General features: G+C 38.5%; 1 protein-coding gene across 8 annotated transcripts in view; it reads right to left on the minus strand.

Moving 5' to 3' along the window:
- CEP295 (centrosomal protein 295) overlaps positions 1-20,578 on the minus strand; it is a 51,628-nt gene extending 31,050 nt beyond the window's left edge. For 3 of the 8 annotated variants that reach the window (XM_025286165.3, XM_025286164.3, XM_025286162.3), the window contains exons 1-10: positions 20,331-20,574; positions 15,728-15,864; positions 14,891-15,091; positions 13,651-13,775; positions 12,727-12,820; positions 10,177-10,269; positions 5,696-5,836; positions 3,853-4,036; positions 3,432-3,599; positions 1,246-1,467 (exon numbers count right to left, since the gene is read on the minus strand). In XM_025286165.3, coding sequence (XP_025141950.3) covers positions 1,246-1,467; positions 3,432-3,599; positions 3,853-4,036; positions 5,696-5,836; positions 10,177-10,269; positions 12,727-12,820; positions 13,651-13,775; positions 14,891-15,091; positions 15,728-15,864; positions 20,331-20,466 — 1,501 coding nt within the window. In that variant the 5' untranslated portion in view covers positions 20,467-20,574. Of the gene's footprint in view, positions 1-1,245; positions 1,468-3,431; positions 3,600-3,852; positions 4,037-5,695; positions 5,837-10,176; positions 10,270-12,726; positions 12,821-13,650; positions 13,776-14,890; positions 15,092-15,727; positions 15,865-20,330 lie in introns of those variants that run through there. The other 5 variants (XM_025286166.3, XM_025286163.3, XM_025286169.3 and 2 more) reach the window with 4 other exon arrangements.
- Positions 20,579-22,232: the final 1,654 nt, after the last annotated feature.

The following is a 22,232-nucleotide window of genomic DNA, read 5'->3' on the forward strand; positions in this document are numbered from 1 at the left end:
TGTGTTAGCTGCTTAGTCGTGTTTGACTCTTTGTGACTCCATGGGCTGTAGCCTGCCAGGCTCCTTTGTCCATGGAATTCTCCAGGCTAGAATACAGGAGTGGGTTGCCATTTCCTTCTCCAGGGGGGATCTTCCTGACCCAGGGATCAATCCTGCATTGCAGGTGGATTCTTCACCACCTGAGCCACCAAGGGAAAATATCAAATAGACATTTAAATAAAGAACTGGAGTTCAACGAAGAGGCCAAGTCTGGAAAGACACACCTGGAAGTCATTGGCGTACAGATTGTAATGTAAAGTCATCACATTTTAGAGACCAACTAGGGAGTATCAATACAAAGAGATGAAATGTGAGAATCAAGTTCTGAGGCAATAACTAGTGGTTGTTGAGATGAGAATAAGCAGCAAAGAAAACGATGACGGAGAAGTCAGCGAGGTAGGAAAACCAAGAAAGGGAGGTGTCAAAAGGTCAAGTGCAGAAAGTATTTTCAGAAGGATTCCTGTTGTACTTAGGATCAAATCAAAGACTTAAATAGGAACTACAAGCCATTTCTTTAAGAAGGCTGGCAGCAAAACATTTCCACATAAATCCAATTACTTTGTTTAAAAAAAAATCTAGAAGACAAAACTCAAAGAAAAAAGCAAATCAAAGAAGAGTTATATCATGATTCTTGTTTGATAGTATGTAATTCAAGGAAATACTACTGGTTTGACTTTAGTAACTTCTGGGAATATATTTAAATAGCCTATTTATCTACCAAATTTTTTTTTTTTTAATTAACAAGAAACCAAATCTCTGGTGGAAAAGTAAAATAAACACACAATACTGTACATTCAAAACTGTTAATGTGTTCATATCCTTTGATTCGGGAATTATTTTCCTTTGTTTCGATGGAAATAATTAAAGATGTAGGCAAAGACTTTGCTAAAATGATGCTCATTACAGTGCAAAAAAGTAATAAGAAACATTAGAAACAGCCTGTACATATCAACATAACGAACAGGCTAGTTCTGGTTCATCAATGTCTTTGGAAACATATCTATGAATAATTCACTACACTGAAAGTGCTCTGGAAGAGGATTCAGTAAGGTTTCTAACACTCACTGCCTGTAAGTGGCAGCATTATGGGCTTTGAAACATTTTTCTTCCTTTTGACCTCTGTTCTTTGATTTTTCAGAAATGAGCTTATCTTTGAACAACTTAGAAAGGGTTTATGTACTATAATATGAGACTGGAGAAAACTACCTTGTTCCTGCCCAGAGGATAACGTTCTGTCTTCACTCACAGTTGCTCCTGATTCAACTGTCAGGGCTTTACTTTCAGCTTCATTGACAGTTGTAATCGTTTCACCCTCCTCTTCAGACACAGATTTAATTGTCCACAGAGATTTTTGGCTTCGGATCTTATTTAATAATTTTTTAAAAAGAATTTTTGAAGGAATCTGGTGGGTCTTCACTGCTGAGGGAACTAAAAGAAAAGGAAATAAAATTTATTCAGCACCTATTGCAAATAAAGTAAATTAGTCTATCTTTACACTTAGTTACCACAACCACCACTGGTTAAAACAAAAGTACAACTGTATTTTCCTCAATATTTACAATTAAACACAATTTTGTAACCAGGTATAATTTTCTTCAACTTAAATTTAAATAAGGACACCAAAATTCAATTACAGCTGACCCGTGAACATGCATTTGAATTGCACGTGCATGCATGCTAGGTCACTGCAGTCATGTCTGACTCTTTGCAACCTTACGGACTGCAGCCCACCAGGCTCCTCTGTCCATGGGATTCTCCAGGCAAGAATAGTGGAGTGGGATACCATGTTCTAGGGGATCTTCCCAACCCAGGGATTGAATCCACATCTGTTTTGTCTCCTGCACTGACATGTAGATTTTTAACCACTAGCACCACCTGGGGTCCACTTATTTCCAGATTATTTTCTAATAAATATGTTATCACAGGACTACATGATCCAGGGTTGGTTGAATCTGCAGATATACTGGATATAGAGGCCAAGTTACATGCAGAGTTTGGACTGTATGGAGGGTCGGCACCCCTAACCTCTTGTTCATGGGTCAACTGTATTTTTCAATGATTGGCATGTAGCAAGCTTAAAAATGTATCAGGAAGATGCTTATTTCACTTGATAAATGATGACAGAATATGTATCTCTTAATCTGTGGTTAAGACTAGCATTCAAAATACGTGCTATAAGGTTTGCAAGAAGATAAAAGGTTCTGCAGAGGCCAGAAATGAAGTTTAAAGGGGAATTCATGGCAATTGAGCCCGGAACCTATTTTTCTGAAATTTATGCCAAATCGTAGTAACCGTATACTTTGTTCAGACAGCAGTGTGAACACAGGAAACAGGGATAATGCCTAGAGCCCTACCCCAAGGAGTCTTAGAGGAGATCCACATAAAATGGGAACCCCCAAGGACTACCTATCCACAGTGTATGGTGAAGATGAAAAGAAAGTCTGAGTGGTTTTGAACAAAGGCAATACTCATAGGAATGGGGAGAAAAGAAGTTAAAAGGAAGAAGACTTGGTCTCTAAGGAGATGTGTAGTGAGAGACAGCTTTGTCTTTTTAGAGGTATTGATGCCTCATAGCTCTGGCCTGGATTACTGCAGACTGTGGTATCATCATTAACATGAAGAAGACAGAGGACAAGGCAAGAGAAGATGAACAATGTACTGTTAGACACTGGCAAGTGAAAAAATTCAGAAGGTGGAGAGAGAGATGAAGTTTGGAAGAAACCTAAGTTTGTGCTGTTCATCATCACACATGAAGCGCCTAGAAGCACAGTAGGATGCACCGTAGAAGCACAAAATCTAAAAAGCAAAAACAAAAAAATGCTGACCTTTCAAATGAACTGAGTTTATCAAATAACCTAAGTAACCTAAAAATCTTCAGACTACATATATATATATATATATATATATATATATATATATATATAAAACATTCCTCCTATGTATATGAAAAGGATCTTTAGTGATGGAAATCTGAAGTTTCCTCCCCTCATCACTCCCATTAGTATTAGGCACTGTTTGTAGTTAAATTCAGAGAAGGCAATGGCACCCCACTCCAGTACTCTTGCCTGGGAAATCCCATGGATAGAGGAGCCTGGTAGGCTGCAGTCCATGGGGTTGCTAAGAGTTGGACACAACTGAGCGACTTCACTTTCACTTTTCACTTTCATGCACTGGAGAAGGAAATGGCAACCCACTCCAGTGTCCTTGCCTGGAGAATCCCAGGGATGGGGGAGCCTGGTGGGCGGCCCCTGGTGGGCGGCTGTCTATGGGGTCGCACAGAGTCGGACACAACTGAAACGACTTAGCAGCAGCAGTAGTTAAATCAGACCAGGCTTTCCTAACTGCTGGCAAATCCTATAAAATACAGCAATATTCAGGTCAGAAGTTTTTACCGTCTGCTTCGCTAGAATGTATTGTTTCAGCTTCTGTCATTGGAATGTTTTCAGTCTCCCCTAAACTTTCGTGTTCCATTGAGAGGTCCAGTTCTTCGTCTTGGATCTGATCAATCACAGCAGGCAGAGGCTCTGGTTCAAGGTGCAAAATCAGGTTTCCTTTCACCTCTCAATAAAGAAATGCACAGACATGTTTCCATTCCAAAATGACTAAAAAGAACTTGCACATAAAATTTTAAAGATCATCACAGTTTCAAGTCTAAAATATGAGCACCTCTTTCAAATGAGAAGTCCTTTCAAAACAAAAACTGCTTCATCAAGACAAATATATTTTCCCACAAAGACATTTAATAAGTAACATTTTAATGACATTTAATAACATTTCAAAGTAAACTTTGAAAGTTTACTGAAAACATCTTACTTCTGTCTGCATTGTACATGTCTTCAAAGGCAAATTCCAGCTCTCTCTGCCAATCCTCTTTCATTTCACTGCGTTTGTACGGCAGCTCCACTAGTTGTGCTGGCATCCGCGCTACCATCAGTCTCCTGCGCGCCAGGTCCTCTTGCTGCAGCTGCTGGAGTTCTTTCATTAGTTTCTCTTGATTCTTCCAAGAATAAAGAGAAATAATTAACAACTGAGTCACACACTTTGGATAGTAACATTAATAATGAGGAAATCATGAAGGAAATTAAAAGTGGAGAACTCATGAAGACAGGGGCTGTAGTTCCATCCCCTCCTTTACCATTTGATCAAATGCCACAAGACACTACGAGTTGGCCCTCCATATCCGCAGTTCTTCCAAATCCGCAGATTCAACCAACGATGGACCGTGCAGCACCACAGTATTTACCACCGAAAAAATATGCAGGTGTAAGCTGACCCACACACTTCAAGGGTCAACTCTATTACGCTGGCAAGTAATATGAGAAGATGGTTTTGGTTAGGCCACAAAGCTTCAAACGTGTCTCTCAGGTCTCCTTCCTCGGGACAGTCACAAAGCTACACTCTAATTAAGGTGCCACCGCTCCTGCAATGTACTTTTTTCAGTTCTCCATGCTGCCAGCAGCAGATACCATTCTCAAGTGAGCACCAAGACCCAGGGAGATTGTGGCTTAACAAATATTTCCTGTTACTCCACACTATGCTTATGATTAAACAGCTAAGTAGTGAAGAAGGGAGGAAAACCCTGGGAAGATTGACCGTGGAGTCCACTTTCTTAACCACTAAACACTACTAATTTATGCAAGAATGTGCTCAGTTTATATTACTTTTCATGTTTTTTTGCCTGTAGGTTTAAAACTTAGATGAAATTCATCTTTTAGCTTTTATAAACTAGGGGTAAGTTATGATTCCCAGGCAGGATTACTGGAGTGGGTAGCCATTCCCTTCTCCAGGAGATCTGCCTGACTTAGGGATCCAACCCAGGTCTTCGGAGCTGCAGACAGATTCTTTACTGTCTGAGCCAACAGGGAAGTCCTAGTGATAAAAACTAAAAATTTAAGGGAGGAAGTCATAATTCAGTTCAAATTATACAAACTTTAAGGCATCTAATTCTGTGGCATCTAATTACCATAGAAGTGCATAAAAACTCATTCTTCAGATGAATGTTTAAAAATCCAAATGTATTAGTCAAATTCAGAAAAGAAAATCAGACTTCTAAGTCTAAGCATTGAACTTTGTTGCAGAGGTGTAAAATATGTATGGTGAAAACTGGCTTTGTAGTTATAGCATTGCATCTGTCATGCTTATTGTTCAGTGTTTAGCATGACAGATGCAATGCTATAACTACAAAGCCAGTTTTCACCATACATATTTTACACCTCTGCAACAAAGTTCAATGCTTCTTGACAGCAAGGATTGTGACTATTTTTGAACAATATTCTGCAAAGCCAATGAGTCCTTTGCTTGGTAAATATCTAATGAATTGAATCTGAAAATCCACAGAGCACAAATGCAATTCAAATAACTAAATTAGAAAAGTGATTAATTTCTTCTTGGGCTATTTTTAAACTGATTAATACATTAAACTTTTAATATATTCATTAGTACAAATTTTAGAAGAAAAATGAGAACAGTTTCACCCAACCTGAATTTGAAACGAGGAGGTAAAAGCAAGTCGGAAAACCTGGAATAACGTGAATCAGAGACAGTGTTTTCCCATTCTTCAAGACTCTGTCCTTTGAGACTGTTCACTGTCAGTTAAGTCCTACAGTGCCATCGGTAAGGCCATCAGCAGTGGTCACAGCCAGAATTGAATGCTTACTTGAGCCAAATGGATCTTTTTCATTGCTTGGAATCCCCGGGCATGTGCCTTCTCACTCTGTTCCATTTTCTCTTGCGCTGCCTGCTTCTGTAGTTCTTCCAATCTTTTAGCTTCTTCTTCAGCAGCCAAATGAGGATCTGGCTAGCAGTCAATCAATAACATTTTAGACAAATAAAGTATGAAACAAAGTGGTAACTTTAGCAAAACAACCCTAAAATCACGTTTTTCTATTTATATCAAATTAAATGATAACCAGCTATATATTTTTTTTCAAGTTATATTTTTAAATGCCCACAATTATCAACAGCATGTATGTATGAAAAAAGTCAAATTGTTACAACTTGTTCATTTTAAAGTAAAGTACACTATACTCATCCAAATAATTCCTCCATCATATTTTTATTAAGAAATTCTACTAAAACAGTGTTGAAAGGTAAACAAGTAATAGTTAAGAAATCACCAACGTCAAAGGTCATGAAAGCCATTAGCACTAAGATTTGCCTTTGGTTTTCAGCCAAAATTTGCTGCTTGGCTTGCACCTCGGGAAGGCCAAATAATCAAAACACCTTCTTTAACATAATTTCTGGCTTTCTAGAACTTGTGCAAATCAATGATCATGTGGTTGTACAGTGAGCCATTATTTCATTAACACAGCAATATTAAATGTGTGCATGTGTGTTGGGGGTGGGGCATGGAACATAACCTGGATTTACTATTATACCTAAACATTCACTTTCAAATACAAGTAAGCATTTCAAATATAACTTTAAGTAAAAATCTTAAAATATTTTACATGGTGATAATCTATCAGTCAATGAAACAATAACCACAAAAGCTATTACCACATATTTAAAATTATTTATAACTCTCAAGTAGTGAGATAAATAAAGAGATAGCTAATGAATTAAGAAAGAGTAGGGACTTCCCTGGCAGTCCACTGGTTAAGACTCTGCCCTCCCAATGCAGGGGATATGGTTGGATCCCTGGTTAGCAAATTAAGATCCTGCAAGCTGCTCAATGCAGCCAAAAAATAAGAAAGAAAGAAAGAGTGTAATGGCCAAATAAATGTATGAAAAATATTATATTCCTTTTGAGCTAATAAATATTTATGTAAATCCTTATTAACAAAGGTCAGATTAAATCAAAGTTATAACCTCTATAAAATTATTCAGTGTATTAACATGTAAAATATTAAAATGAATTTTAGGAGCAACATTTCATTTAGGCCATGAGGTTTTTAAGAAAAAAAGTTATTTGGGGATTCTTCACATCATGTGAGGGTGAATTAAAAACCAGAATGTCAACTATGATAAACCAAAATTTGAAGAGAAGGAAAAACTTCAAAACACACAACATGTATAATAAACAGACTGAGTCCAGATATAATGAGATATATAAAGAGTATCAATAAAGGGTCAGAGAAACATTAGACATGCCAAACAAGTTTTAATCTGACTGCTGCTGCAGCTGTTCAATTGCTAAGCTGTGTCCAACTCTTTTGGACTGTAGCCTGCTAGGCTCCTCTGTGGAATTTTCCAGGCAAAAATACTGGAGTGGGTTGTCATTTCTTTCTTCAAGGGATCTTCCCGACCTAGGATCAAACTCACATCTCCTGCATTGGCAGGTGGGTTCTTAACCATGTAATCTGACCACTCAATGTCAAAACAAGGTTTTACAAGTAACTGTTTTCTTTAAGAAGACAATCTGCTAAAACTTTGTGTCAATGCAATTAAAAATTTAAACAAGTATCTGGTTGAAATAATTGCAAGATTCTATTTTTACCAGCTGAACTCAAAAGATAGATGAGAAATTTGCAAAAGTGTAAATCCCAAGCAAAAATACTTTTTAGAAAACATGTTTCTGAAAACCCCTTTCCCATGAATTGTAATCTGCAATGCACAAAACAATAAGTGATTAAATATGCTACTTCTGCATCTTCTACCCAAGACATATAGGTCAAAATCTGTTCTGCTTGTCTGCTGACATTTCTGGATCTTACAGCAAACAATACAGTGGATCTGATTAGAAAAATATTTCTAGGATGAAAAATCCATTTTAACAAGTGCTGCGTACAGTCATTGACAAAGGAATAAATCAGATGAAAACATCCTTAGTATAAAACAACTTTTTAATACTAATATACAGGATGAAGAGCAGGAATAATTTAGGAATTTCAAGCCTATGAAGTTTTGTTTGTGTGTACAGAATGTAAATGTAGCACAAAATTTAGAGAATAACTGGCTCTAAAGAGGAATATAGCAGGTCAATGTCATCATTCTGTCAAAGACAAACTTTATAACATACAAGAGACTATCAAGAAGAACCACTTTATCAAGATATTCAAACAAAACATGACAGCAACTCTCACATGCTAAAAGACTGACTGAACAAAATGAAAGTGCTTATCTGGAGAAAGCAGCTGAAGGAATAACTGAAATATATGCCAAGAATGCAAGTAGTTTTATATGATACCTCCTATAAAGATCCTATCATTCTACTCAAAGAAAGATTCTAAATTATTGCACATGTGAAATAAGCTTAGATGCAGATGAAAATACAGAGATTTGTTATCTGGGAAATCAAGCACATTACTGCACTATCACATTTTAAACCCAAGGTTTACAGACAGATTTTCCCTAAGTGATGGTCTAAGGAAGAAAATATCAGAACGCTTTAGTATGCAGGACAGTTTTTATAAAACTGCATTATAACTACTAATGTAATCTTCAAGTCCAGAAACTGAAGAGAAGGTAGGTCTTTTGGTTACTGTCAAAGAGAAAAGTTTAAAAATTTACTGTGACACCATCAGTGATACCCTATATGACAGCTAAAAACAGAAATTTCTTTCATCAATTTTAGTATAAAATATGTTTAATACTAATAGAAGATATTGAAGTTATAATAGTATTATGCAATTTTAAACAAGCTTCAAGATTTATTCCTTTCTTAGAAGTTAACTTTATGATGGTAATACTCATCTTGTGTCTTGATCAAATATTAACACTTGCTATTACAGAATTTGTTGCATTCTAACCTCCACATGAATGCTACACTGTGAAATAGTATATGTATCTAGTAGATAAATATATCTAACATGAAAAAGGTGAAAATTCACCACAGGACCACCAATAAAGCCATGTTGTGTATATTTTGTCTACAGCTCTGATTGTATGTTTAACAGCAATTATAACAAGGAGTAACAATTGTTTGTCACTCTTAACACAGACAATTAATTTTTAAGCCATATGTGTGTGCTAGGTCACTTCAGCTGTGTCTGACCCTTTGCAACCCTAAGAACTATAGCCCGCCAGGCTTCTCTGTCCATGGGATTCTCCAGGCCAGAATACTGGAGTGGGTAGCCATTCCCTTCTCCAGGGGATCTTCCCCACCCAGGGATTGAACCAGGGTCTCCTGCATTGCAGGCGGATTCTTTACCACTGAGCCACCAGGGAAGCCCATGAGTATGGTAAGACAGCCATTTTCATATGTTGCAGTCACTTTTTAAAAGGAAATTTAAAGATTTATATCAAGTATCTATGATAAAATGTTATACACTGTGGAACCTATAATTTCTCTTTTAGACATTTATTCTAAACATACAATCAGAGCTGTAGACAAAATATACACAACATGGCTTTATTGGTGGTCCTGTGGTTAAGAATCTACCTTGCAATGCAGGGGACACCGGTCTGACCCCTGGTCCAGGAAGATCCCACATGCCGTGAGGCAACTAAGCCCATGCACCACAACTACTGAAGCGCACGGGCCACAGAGCCCGTGCTCCACGACCAGAAGCCACCACCACGAGAAGCCCGAGCACTGCAACCCGAAGGGAGCCCCTATTCTTCACAACTAGAGAAAGCCAATGGGCAACACCAAAGACCCAACGCAGCCAGGAATAAACAAATAAATTTTTTTTAAAAAGCTATAAAAAATGTACAAGATGATTATGTTTGCATTATTTACAAAGCAAAAAAAAACAAACCCTCCACAATAGAATGGTTAAATAAAGTCTATAATGAAATATTTAAGTAGCCATTAAAAATCATGTTTTAAAAAGCATGTGTATATGTTTATACACAAATAATGAAAATGTATTAATTAAAAATACTATAATGAATCCATTAATGTATTAACCGATTACTTTTTCGTGATGAAAACTTAGGTGTTTTACACGTATCTAGTTTCAAATTTCTAGAGTATTATTTTTATGTCAAAAAAACTTTTATGGTAAGAAAATTAAATATATCAATTTAGGAGGCCAATTCCTTTCATTCATATTATATCAACATTCCATTCACATTCAACATGACATTGTAATTCAAAGCATATTTAAAAGATTTTTTAATCACTATTACCCTAAGACAGTTGGTAGAGCTGTTCAAATTTGGTATCTGAGAACAATATATGTAGAACAATATATAACTCACTTCAATGGACAAAGAAATAATAAAGTGAGAGTCATGAAAAAAGTCAATCACCTGCTTTGTGTCCACCTCTCTATTCACGAAAGTACAAAGATGATGGTAGGTAGAACTGTTCGTCTTCACATTAGTTTTCTTTACTTCAACATTCTGAAAAATGAAACAGAAATAGATTGTTAAGTTGGAAGTATTCATTTTCATTTGAAGCAAGATCCATTGAAAAAAGTAATTTTATATTTTAATCAGTTATTCTTTATTTTTTTTCTTCATGAGAGCGTGCACTGTATTTCCACTAATCTGGAGTTTAGGTTTAAAAGTCAGATTATATTTCAGTAAGAATAATGAATAGGTGATGCTCTATAGTTTACTGTATGACATCAGGAGGCACATAATGGCAAGGTGTGCCTCTATTACTGATTTTACGTTTGCTCATTTGGTTATGTTGTTTCATAATCACTGATAAGAGAAAGTTCTCTTTTGTCTTTTCATAATCACTGAAAGAAGAAAGTTCTCTTTTGTCTAATGGAAATAGGCCAATGAATAAATGCAAAAGGATGATAGATACTTGTGATGCTAAGTATCATCTCCCAGATTACTTGGAAATTGAAAAGAGAAAAATTTACCAATATAATTGAGATCTCTTGTAGCCACATAACCAAATCAGACAAATACAGAATACAAGAAACTAGTCTATTCAAAAATTCTGAAATAAAAAAGTTGGCCAGGGTTGGGGAGAGAATGTTTTACTTTGAAGACACAAAGCAAACAGAAGCAAGAGGTAAACCTTGACTGGCTCCTGGTTACTTTTCTTAGTGTGATATTGTGGCCACATAGGAGAATGTCCTGGACTACTCTGGTGGTATGGTGGGTAAAAATCTGCCTGTTAATGCAGGAGATACATTCAATTCCTGGTTGGGGAAGATTTCATACGCCACGGAGCAACTAAGCCTGTGTACCACAACCACTGAGGCTGTGCTCTAGAGCCTGGAGCCATTACTATTGATCCATGAGCAGTAACTACTGAAGCCCATGCACCTAGAGACTGTGCTCCACAACAAGAGAAGTTACCACAATGACAAGCCCGTGCACTGCAACAAAGACCCAGCACAACAAAAAATAAATAAATTTAAAAAATAAAAACAAACCTAGAGTTTTGTTAGAAAAGAGAATGTCTTTATTCTTAGCAGAAGTACGCTGAAGTATATGGGGTAAAATGTAACCTATAAATCTACGTTCAAATGTATACATTTATATATTCAAATGTATACACAACCATTTGAAATCTACACATAATGCAAAATGAAATCTACATACAAGCTATTTCTTATACTCTCCTCTGTATTTAAAAATTTTTCATAATAAAAATGTTGGGGAAAAAAGTACCACCACAGTTTAACATATAATTCATATTTGCCAAATCACTTACACAGACAATGTTTTGGTCAGTTTAAAGTTTTGACCTTGACTTGTTAGGGCTTCCCAGATGGCCCAGATGGTAAAGAATCTGCCTGCAATGCAGGGGACCTGGGTTTGATCCCTGGGTTGGGAAGATTCCCTGGAGAAGAGAATGGCTACCCACTCCAGTATTCTTGCCTGGGGAATTCCAAGAGGGTCAGAAAGAGTTGGACAAGACTGAGCCAGTTTCACTTTCGGCTTGTTAGAAACATTAAGAATTATGACAAAAGTAATAATAATAATAAAAAAAAATGGGTAAAATACTGCCTGCCTTTTAACAAGGCACTAAGGGAGTGGCTGAAATCTGACTTCTCTGTTTGGATCTTACTAGATCAAATGTCACATGGCAGATGTCTAACATAAAAGTAGGAAGGCTGACAAAACCAGAGGCTTAAGATGAGACTATCTGGTACTGAGGCTGATCACACATACAGAAAATACTCTTGTCTATACAACAAAATAATATATCCTGTATTTGTATTTTTTTAATTTCTGTTTAACTTTTTTGATAAACACACCTATGTAATTTAGATAATGATCCAAATGAGCTATTTTAATAACCACAACAAGATAATCTGAGCAGGAGAAGCGATACCTTTCAAAATTAATTTCCGCTTAATAAGTTAAATGATTTTTTTTTAAAAAAGCTTCAAATCACAAAATCACACATTTTACTCTCACAAAGAAACAGACTTTTCTTACCATTTCACATAATCTTATGTGAAGTTATTAACTTATCTGGACCTAATTTCTGTGTCTATAAAATGGTAACTATTTACAATAGCCAAATCTTGAATGTGGGCAAGTCTTTAGGGCAAATAATCCTTCTCTTTCCCAATAAAATAAAAAAGGTTACAGTTTTTCAAACAACAACAAAAAAATCTCGAGACAACTGGAGAAAACTGAACACAGACTGGGTATCAGATTATACTGGGAACAACATTATATTAGTATTGTGCTTTAAAGTCCTTAAACATCAGAGATACAAACTAAAGCATTTGTGGGTAAAATGCTATCTAGAATTATTTTTAAATATTCTAGATATGTATTACCAGTACAGTTAAAAACTAAGTTCAACATTTGGATGTGCACTGAATTCTAACAGCAAAGAAGAATTACTATATCCAAGCTCCCATACCCAGAGTAATTCACCTCAAAGAGAGCTGGAGGAGGGGGTGGCAGACTTGCGATTTTGGCAGATCTCTCCTTTTCCACAAGCAGAGCTTCTTTTCGAGCTTTTATATGCCTTAAAAAATAAAAGATGTCATAAATTAATCTCTCAAATAAGGTTACAGTACAACTCAAAGTTAAAAATATAAAAGCCATCACAATCTTAAGAAATCCTCCACAGCCTGATCCCACAGGCTCAAATGCTATTTAATAGAGTACATACACATGTGAGAAAATAAAGAGTAAAAGCAGTGTAGCTAGACATAAAGCTCCATAATGTGGACTGACCCAGCAAACATCTAATGTTCTTCAGAATAATTTGGAATTATAAAAACCTAAAAATGATAAAGAGGGGCCACTGTATAAAATGACCACTTCTGACTAGCTAATAGGTTCTTTCATTTTTACAATATGCAAAAATCTCATCAATGACTTGCAGAGTCTATAACCTCTTTTAATGTTCGTAATCGCACTGATTTTTTTCTTTTTATATCAGAGGCAGACAGATGTTGGTTGACCTGCATTCTAAACTAGTAATACACTTCTTCAGAAACTCAGTAACTGCTGCTAAAGTCAGAACAGAAGAGAAAGTTCACTTGTTAGTATGTACTCCCCCCACTGCATTATTTTAAACCAAGTTTAACAAACACCATGGATATACTATATAACTTTTAAAAAGTATCCAAGTTTTAGTTTTAAAGTTTAGTCACTCAGTCATGTCCAACTCTGCGACCCCATGGACTGTCGACTACCAGGCTCCTCCATCCATGGGATTTTCCAGGCAAGAGTACTATAGTGGGTTGCCACTTCCTTCTCCACACACACAAAAAAAGTATCCAATGTACCCTTTAATTCCAGCCATATCAGTTTCAGTGGAGAATACGGTAAAAATTACTATTACTTTACCAGGTTTTTTGTTTCATTAACATTTCTTTTTGATTTTTCTGTACTTTCAGGGCCTCTTTATGTCTCATTTCTGCCTTTTTTTTCCTTTCTGCTGCCCGGTGTGCCAGAGCATTTAAATCAGGCTCCTAAAAACAAATATTACTTAAAATGTCATGTTAAACAAGACTAAAATGGCAAATATATATGTGTGGTACTCTGTCAGGGCAAAAATCATGAAGATGTATTCAAATGAAACACTGGCTATAGCACAAAATTAATGATGAAATAAATAAAGCTACAAAAATCTGATATCAGAACTTAAAGCTATTAATACTAAAAACAAAAACAAAAACCAGGGACCAAGAATATTTTGATTGACAAATTCTTTAAAGAGTTCTTCCTGACTAAAAGTTTGGTAACAAAGACATGCATTCTTGGAATCCAGCTTGTTTATTTTGTGTGACTATCTCTGGGACCACAATCTAGGATTTTCCAACCATAAATCAGAAGAAAGAAAATAAGGTCAGGGAATAGTCTTAAATACTGAGTTAAGTACTACTTTGCCTTTGTGAAAGGAAGAACTCAAGTGTATACACATTTAATTACACATTTTGGAGGTATGAGGAAGGAGTGATAATGAAATCAGAAATCTGAATTCATCCCACCAAACTTGTCCAAAATGACTGAAATGAGTAACAACTTGTAATTCTGAAGGTTACTATTTTATTCACCCAGTTGTTAAGGACTGGAAAAGAATAATGTTTGCTTTTTTTTATGAAGTATAGTTTGATTTACAATGCTGTGTTAGTTTCGGTATAAAGCATAGTGATTCCGTTATACATACACATATACAGCTATTCTTTCTTGGATTCTTTTCCCTTGTAGATTATTATGAAATATTGAGTATAGTTTCCTGTGCTCTACAGTAGGTCATTGTTGGTTATCTATTTTATATATAGTAGTGTGTGTGCTAATCCCATTCTCCTAATGTATTATCCCTTACCGCCCACCTGTGGTAACCCTAAGTTTGTTAGAGAATAATGTTAACTTAAACATCATAGAAAACAGATTTTCCTTCACATGACTCTTACCAGGAAATGAATCAAGTAGGATTCTTAGTTATATTAAATTTACAAAAACATTCAGGCTGCCCACAGCAAATTCTATACATGAAAACATTTTTATCAGTGTCTAATAACACAAATCTACTTTTAACAAGTATCATTACCACAGACAAGTAGTCAAATAAGTGCTCACTTACATTTTCTTTGGCTTGTTGATGCCCCTCTCCCATATTTCTTAAACTTGCCAAATACAGTTTTTCCAAGTTCTTGATTTTCTGAGTTTGTGATTCTGCCCATTCTGTCCTTAGTTCCTCTGCCAAACGAGTGAATTGCTGATTTCTCCTCTGTTTTATATCTTCTCTTATCTGTAAAGCAATATCTCTTTCTTGTTCTCGAACCTAAAGGATGAATATTTAAGATTATATGAAAAGAGGCTTACTTCAACTTTTTGGAAAAGCTCTTTGGAAACAGGATCCTAAATGAATTTGATTCAGGTATTAGATATATCAATTCTCCAGAATATTCACAAGATATTAGATAAGGCCTATTTAAAGCAGAAAATCCAGGTGAAGGAGGAAAAACCAAAAATAAGACTTACAAAGTTCCCTGATAAGCCATTACGTTTCCTCCCCAGAGACCTAAGGGGACTGCCATTATCATTCTGATTTGAGCAAGTTCCAAGAGTTGGTGATGGACAGGGAAGGCTTGTGTGCTGCAGTCCATGGGGTCGTAAAGAGTCAGATACAACTGAGCGACCGAACTGAACTGAACTGAATGTAAAAAATTGGCTTCCCTGGTGGCTCAGTGATAAGGAATCCACCTGCTAATGCAGGAGATGCGGGAGAAAGAGCAACCCAGTCCAATATTCTTACCTGGAAAACCCCCACGGACAAAGAAGCCTGGCAGGCTACAGTCCATGGGGCCTCAAAGAGTTAGACACAACTTAGTGACTTAACACAATAACTACAATGTAGAAAATATGAATAATTTGGGGGACACAAAGAAGTTGACACTATGTTCCAAATAAATCTCACCTGCAGCAATCTTAGTTTTCGTCTTCTTTCATAATCTTCTTTTAAAATGAAGGCTTCCTCATTAGGACTCAATCTCAGCTTGCCAGCATTCACTCCCTTTCTTTTCATTTTCATGTAGTACTTTAAATATGAAGGTTCTGCATTAAAAAAAAAAAATATATATATATCCATTAAAAAATAAGACAGTAAAGATTAGAACACTTTTTAAAGGGCTGTAAACATGAAATGATTTGGGTAAACTAAGTTCAACTTATTTATAAATAGCAATCATTAATTCAGCACTTAAATTGGTAGTTCTCAGATGGGGAGAAAGCAGTTTAGTGGTGAGTAAACCATTTCAAGCATTACTTGAAAAAATGCTTCCTCATTTGTGGCAGATTATTGTTTACCTGTAGCATGTGGGACCTGACTAACTCCTACTCGAGATTTCCAGAGTTTACCCAGCTTAAATATAAAAACCACAAAGATTTCAAAAGGTGTGTTAGTGCAGAATAAATGCTTCACAATTACTACTACTAACCCCTTTACAGTAAAACAACTCTTCAGTAATTGGTGGTGTGATTTTTAAATGGAATCATTAAACAAAACTCCTAGAACAAAGTTCTGTTTTTAGGTTCAGTCCAGGGTTTAAGATTCCTAGATCTAGTCTTCTATTGCTCCTGTTTACACTCAGGTGTTCTCAATCGCATCTCTAGATTATAACATGCCCCAATTTGGGGAAGTCTGGCAGGGAAAAAACGAAAGAATTTAAGAATCTATAGTTTTTATAAAATTTAAAAACCCTCCCCAGGTGATTCTGTATCTCCTTGTTCCCATTATTGCCATTTTCAAAAGTTAGACACTTCAAATCAGTACATAACCATGATTTCATTTGAGATCAATCTCTTTACAATGACCAGGAAGGGAAATATGGTAAACCGAACACTTAAATCTTTCTGAAGATAGTTTTCTGTTGTTGTTGTTGCCCCACTTGACTTGTGAGAATCCTAGTTCCCTGAGCAGGGATCAACCTGGGCCCCCTGCAATGGAAGTGCTGAGTCCTTATCACTAAACCACCAGGGAATCCCCTTCTGCAGCCAGTTTAAGCAGCACTTCCCTGTGAAACTGCCCTTCAGTGATTCTTGCTCCACCTGCCTGTCCATAAGAAATGTTAACCCTCACATTCATATGAGGACTAACCTATGCTGCCTTGATATTACCTTCCTCTAGTTTTTCATCAATAACTTGCCCTTTCTAGTCAGATTCCTTAACAGTAAGGATAGAGGCTCTGGTTTTGTTGTTTTTTTTTAATATCCAAATTAACCACAAATAACAACCACCACACAGTATTTCACATACTAAGGATAAATACCGTTTTCATTCAGGTGTACAAATAGCGGCCAGAAGAATTTGGGGTTATCTAATAGGAACTAAGGGCTTTCCTGGTGGCTCAGTGGTAAAGATTCTACCTCTCAATGCAAAGACCTGGGTTTGATCCCTAGGTTGGGAAGATCTCCTGGAGAAGGAAATGGCAACAGTATTCTTGCTATTCTTGCCTGGAAAATCACATGGACAGAGGAGCTTAGCAGGCTACACTCCATGGGGTTGCAAAAGAGTTGGTACATGATTTATTAACTGAACAAACAAAAATAGAAACTAAAACTTTTTCACTGAAACTCTCCATCAAAAAGAAGGCAGGAATGATCTTATTCATGGTTGTACGTGCAGAGCCTAAAAGCTGCTTTGCTCCTAAGTAGGTCCTTCAGTGTGCTGACTGAATGAATGACTCATTCAATGAGTTAATTCATATAAAGTGCTAGATAGGTATATGTGGTCACTGTTACAACCTGATGACAAAAAGGAATAACTGCTTACATGTGAAAAATCTTTTCCAGCTGAAACCCACTCAGCTGATATTCACAAGGCTTTGGTAATGTACTCTGAAAGTGCCAACCAACCATTGTCTATTTTAGACAAGAATCAAAGGCCTCTTAGGTTATTGACCTGAGTGACAATATCTACTGGCAGAGCCAAGAGAAGAATCTGGTGTTTCTTATATATGGCTCCTAACTTTCTGAAAAGCTAAAATATAGGGAATAAGGAAAATTTTGTTTAAGCCCATATTTTTTCAAGAGGGGATTGACAAGAACTAAACAAAGAGACCCAACAAAGGTCCGTCTAGTCAAGGCTATGGTTCTTCTAGTGGTCATGTATGGATGTGAGAGTTGGACTGTGAAGAAGGCTGAGCACCGAAGAATTGATGCTTTTGAACTGTGGTGTTGGAGAAGACTCTTGAGAGTCCCTTGGACTGCAAGGAGATCCAACCAGTCCATTCTGAAGGAGATCAGCCCTGGGATTTCTTTGGAAGGAATGATGCTAAAGCTGAAACTGCAGTACTTTGGCCACCTCATGCGAAGAGTTGACTCATTGGAAAAGACTCTGATGCTGGGAGGGATTGGGGGCAGGAGGAGAAGGGGACGACAGAGGATGAGATGGCTGGATGGCATCACCGACTTGATGGACATGAGTCTGAGTGAACTTCGGGAGTTGGTGATGGACAGAGAGACCTGGCGTGCTGCGATTCATGGGGTCGCAAAGAGTTGGACACGACTGAGCGACTGAACTGAACTGAACTGAAACAAAGAGAAAACAAGTAATCCTGTAATCCTCAATTTCCTTTCCTAGAGGATTACAGGAACAAGCATATATTTGTTATTTTTACCTAAGCTGTGACAGAGTAACTGTTTTTTCTTGTATATCATTATCTTAATTTTTACACTTGTTTGGAAATAATTTGATTTAGTATTCCCAGCTTCTCTAAATGTCAACCACAGTACAACCACCAAAACCAGGAAATTAACACTAGCACAATACTTTTAGCTAATCTACAGACCTTATTCAAATTTCATCAATTGTCCCACTAATGTCCATTTTCTGGACCAGGTCCCAAGCCAAGGAAAACATATCCTTTAACTGTTGTGTCACTCTGTGTCCTCAAAGAAGTAGATGCCAAAATGGGATGAAACCCACGAGAATTTTATTAGGGGAAATGCCTGTGTGAGGGAAAATGGAGAGGGAGCTGGTGAAAGCTAGGAGTGTTTCAGACTTTCATGCAAATCTGCCACTGAGTGAAGGAGGAAGGCAAAGTTGGGTAGATGACCCTTAAACTGTGCAGTCTAAGGAAGCTTCAGGAAGATTGCTGGGGAGTCCTTAAGCCAAAATCCCTTGTGTCTCAGGAACAGCTCTGCCTTCACATCCACCCCATGCTGTCATTAACTAGGAGCAGTCTATGGGAGGCATCCATGTAAACAAATTTCAGAACACAGGGGCTGAGGGTCTGTAAATCATGTTCTAATGGCTAGGCTGTTTTGTCTCCTTCAACTCCTCTAATTTGAGATGTTCCTCAGTCCCGTCACCCCTTCCCCCATCTTGACATTTTAACAAGATGCCAGCCAGTTATTTTGCATAATGTCCCTCTATCTAGATGTGTTTAATCCCTTCCTATAGTTAGACTGAGGTTATGCATTTTTGGCAAGACCACCACAGAAGTCATGACGTACTCTTCTCAGCACATCACACCAGAATGAGTTTTGATCCCTTGATTAAGAAGGTGCCTAACAGGTTCCTCCACTACAAACACTATTTTTTTTTAAAGTATTTGGTGAAGAGATAATTGAGGCTATGTAAATACCATGTTCCCCACCATATTTACCAACTAAATTTAGTATCCACTGATGACCACCTGAAACAATGTGTTTTCTGCTTACATTATTCCTTCTACACTTACCAACTGGAATCCTACTGTAAGGTAGTTTCACCCATTCCCTCACTTTAGTATTTATTCATATCAATACAGATTTTCAAATTCTAAGTACTGTTACTGACAAATAATAAAGATGATACTACTTATCTTGCAAGACTGTCCTGAGGATTAAATGGCAACGGGCACCTCTTAATCACCAATTAGGAAGATGTGGCTTCAAGGCCCAATCCCACTTGAAGCAAAGACACTTAAAATCACTTTGGTCTCACTTCCTTGAAATATATAAGCGGAGTATAATATCTTCTCCAACAGGTTGTTCTGATTGTGTGTCTTAGTAAATATAAACTGCCAGATACTTTCTAAATTTTAATGACTCTACCGTTCCCCATTGTTTTACAAAACAGACGTTTGCGGCAGAACTTAGTATCTAAGAAATTAAAGGTGAGAGACACCAAAAGAGAGCATGCTGTGTGCATGAAACGATTCCAAGCTGGGCTCTTAAACGGCTCCCAGGAGTGAGGCCGCTCCGCGGGTGACTGGGGGCAGGACTCACCCAGGAGTTCTGCAGTGGCGACCCCGCAGACCCTTCCGGCCGCCCCGACTTGCAAGCTCAGGGCCCCCGCGAGGCCCGACCCCACGGGAACGCGCATGGCCGGCGCGCCAAAGGCCCCGGGGCGGCCTCTCACACGGCGCAGGCGAGCCCGTGAGGGGACGCGCGCCCCGCCGGCCTCGTGCCCGGCCTCTGTGGAGAGCTGCGGGCCGCTGCGAGTGCGTCCCCCGCCGCAACACACCGCCGGCTCCCCGCCTCGCGGAGAAGTGCACGCTCGGGGCCCTTGGGAGGCCAGCGCCTCCGTCACTCACCAGGGAGACGAAAGCCCGGCCTCAGGAATCGCGGCTCAGACACAGAAGACCCGGCGGCCCGCCCCACAGCTGCCTCCGAACAGCCGTTCGGGCATGAGCGAGGCAGCCATCTCCAAGCCGCCGTCACTTCCGTCATTCAAACCGCTCGCCAGTGGCGCGGCCAGGCCGCGGGAAGCGCCGAGCCCCGCCCCGGGGGCCGTCGGGACGGCCGCGGCGGAAGCCGCTGGGGGCGCGCACCGCCCCTACGTGCGGCCCATTATTTCTCGTGTCGGGCGTGGCTCGGAGGTTTTGCTTTACGTCTCCCGACAGGGTCATCTTACAGATCCGAGACAGAGGTCCAGGAAGGGAGAGTTACTTACCACAGCCCATCCGGGTGGCTTCAGTCTCAAGCGTCTTTATGAAGACGCCTTGGGAGGTGCAGCCTTTCTTGTCTAAGGACACAATTCGTTTGGTACTTTCTCACGCTGCAGTTATTTTCTGATAGTTTTCAATTCACTCAACAGGGAACCGTATCGTAATGCTGTGCCTCCAGAGGGCCACACCACCTAGAACATGTCAAGGATTTAACCGCTGTAGAACCTGCAATTAGAAAGGGAGTGAGAGCTGTTTCATATTTCAGTTCAGTCGCTCAGTCGTGTCCGACTCTTTGCGACCCTATGAATCAGCACGCCACGCCTCCCTGTCCATCACCAACTCCCGGAGTTCACTCAGACTCACGTCCATCGAGTCAGTGATGCCAACCAGCCATCTCATCCTCTGTCGTCCCCTTCTCCTCCTGCCCCCAATCCCTCCCAGCATCAGTCTTTTCCAATGAGTCAACTCTTTGCATGAGGTGGCCAGAGTACTGGGGTTTCAGCTTTAGCATCATTCTTTCCAAAGAAATCCCAGGGCTGATCTTCAGAATGGACTGGTTGGATCTCCTTGCAGTCCAAGGGACTCTCAAGAGTCTTCTCCAACACCACAGTTCAAAAGCATCAATTCTTCGGCACTCAGCTTTCTTCACAGTCCAACTCTCACACCCATACATGACCATGGGGTCACAAAGAGGTGGACACGAGTGAGTGACTGAACAACCACCACCTTGGTTTTACAGACAAGCTGTATTACAGAGAAATTTGGTGACTTGGCCAAGAGGACATGGAAGAGTGAAACCGAGACTAGAATTCATGTATTTATCCCAAATACTGGGATTCTTTCTTCATGCCTCCCTGTCCATGATCACATTTATCTTAATAATTGTACTTATTCTAAACAAAATTCTTCAACATCCTCAACACAGACTCATAGGTACCCTCCCACACTGAACAAAAGATGCGCCCATTATTTCACGCTTTAGGCTAATTTTGGTGCCCACTGTGTTTTCCAAAAGCACCAAGCACATTCCGCATCATAGCACTTATCAATCCTTATTGAAATGACCTGTTTATTAGGCTCTGTGTTGACTAGACTGCATTCTCAAGAACTGGAGTGCACTTTGTTCAGTCACCTGCCACTTTGAGCTTCTGAAATGTTTGCTGAATGAATGAATAAATAAATCACTTTCCCAACCTGCATCCTGGGCAGAAATCTTACAGTTGGAGATTTTGAATTAATGCTTGTTATTTTTTTTTATAGGAGGCGGTGAGGAATCAAAGAAAACCCAGTGGGCTTAGAATCAGAGTGTTTGGTCTTCTGTCACAACTCTGAGACTTTCCAACTGTTGGACACGAAGCCAATGAGCCTTGGTTTCTGATTTGTTTCTCTATTATTGCCAACCAGACCACCTCAGAATGTCCAGAATGGCTCACTCATTATGACTAGCAATTGATTCTGATTGTCAGCTGAAACTTTGCTGGAACTATTGAGTGAAGTGCTGTTACCAACCAGGGTTCTTGGCCTCCTCAATCAATTTAAATTATCAGG

Source organism: Bubalus bubalis, chromosome 5, assembly GCF_019923935.1.
Source record: "Bubalus bubalis isolate 160015118507 breed Murrah chromosome 5, NDDB_SH_1, whole genome shotgun sequence".
Classification (NCBI taxonomy): Eukaryota; Metazoa; Chordata; class Mammalia; order Artiodactyla; family Bovidae; genus Bubalus; species Bubalus bubalis.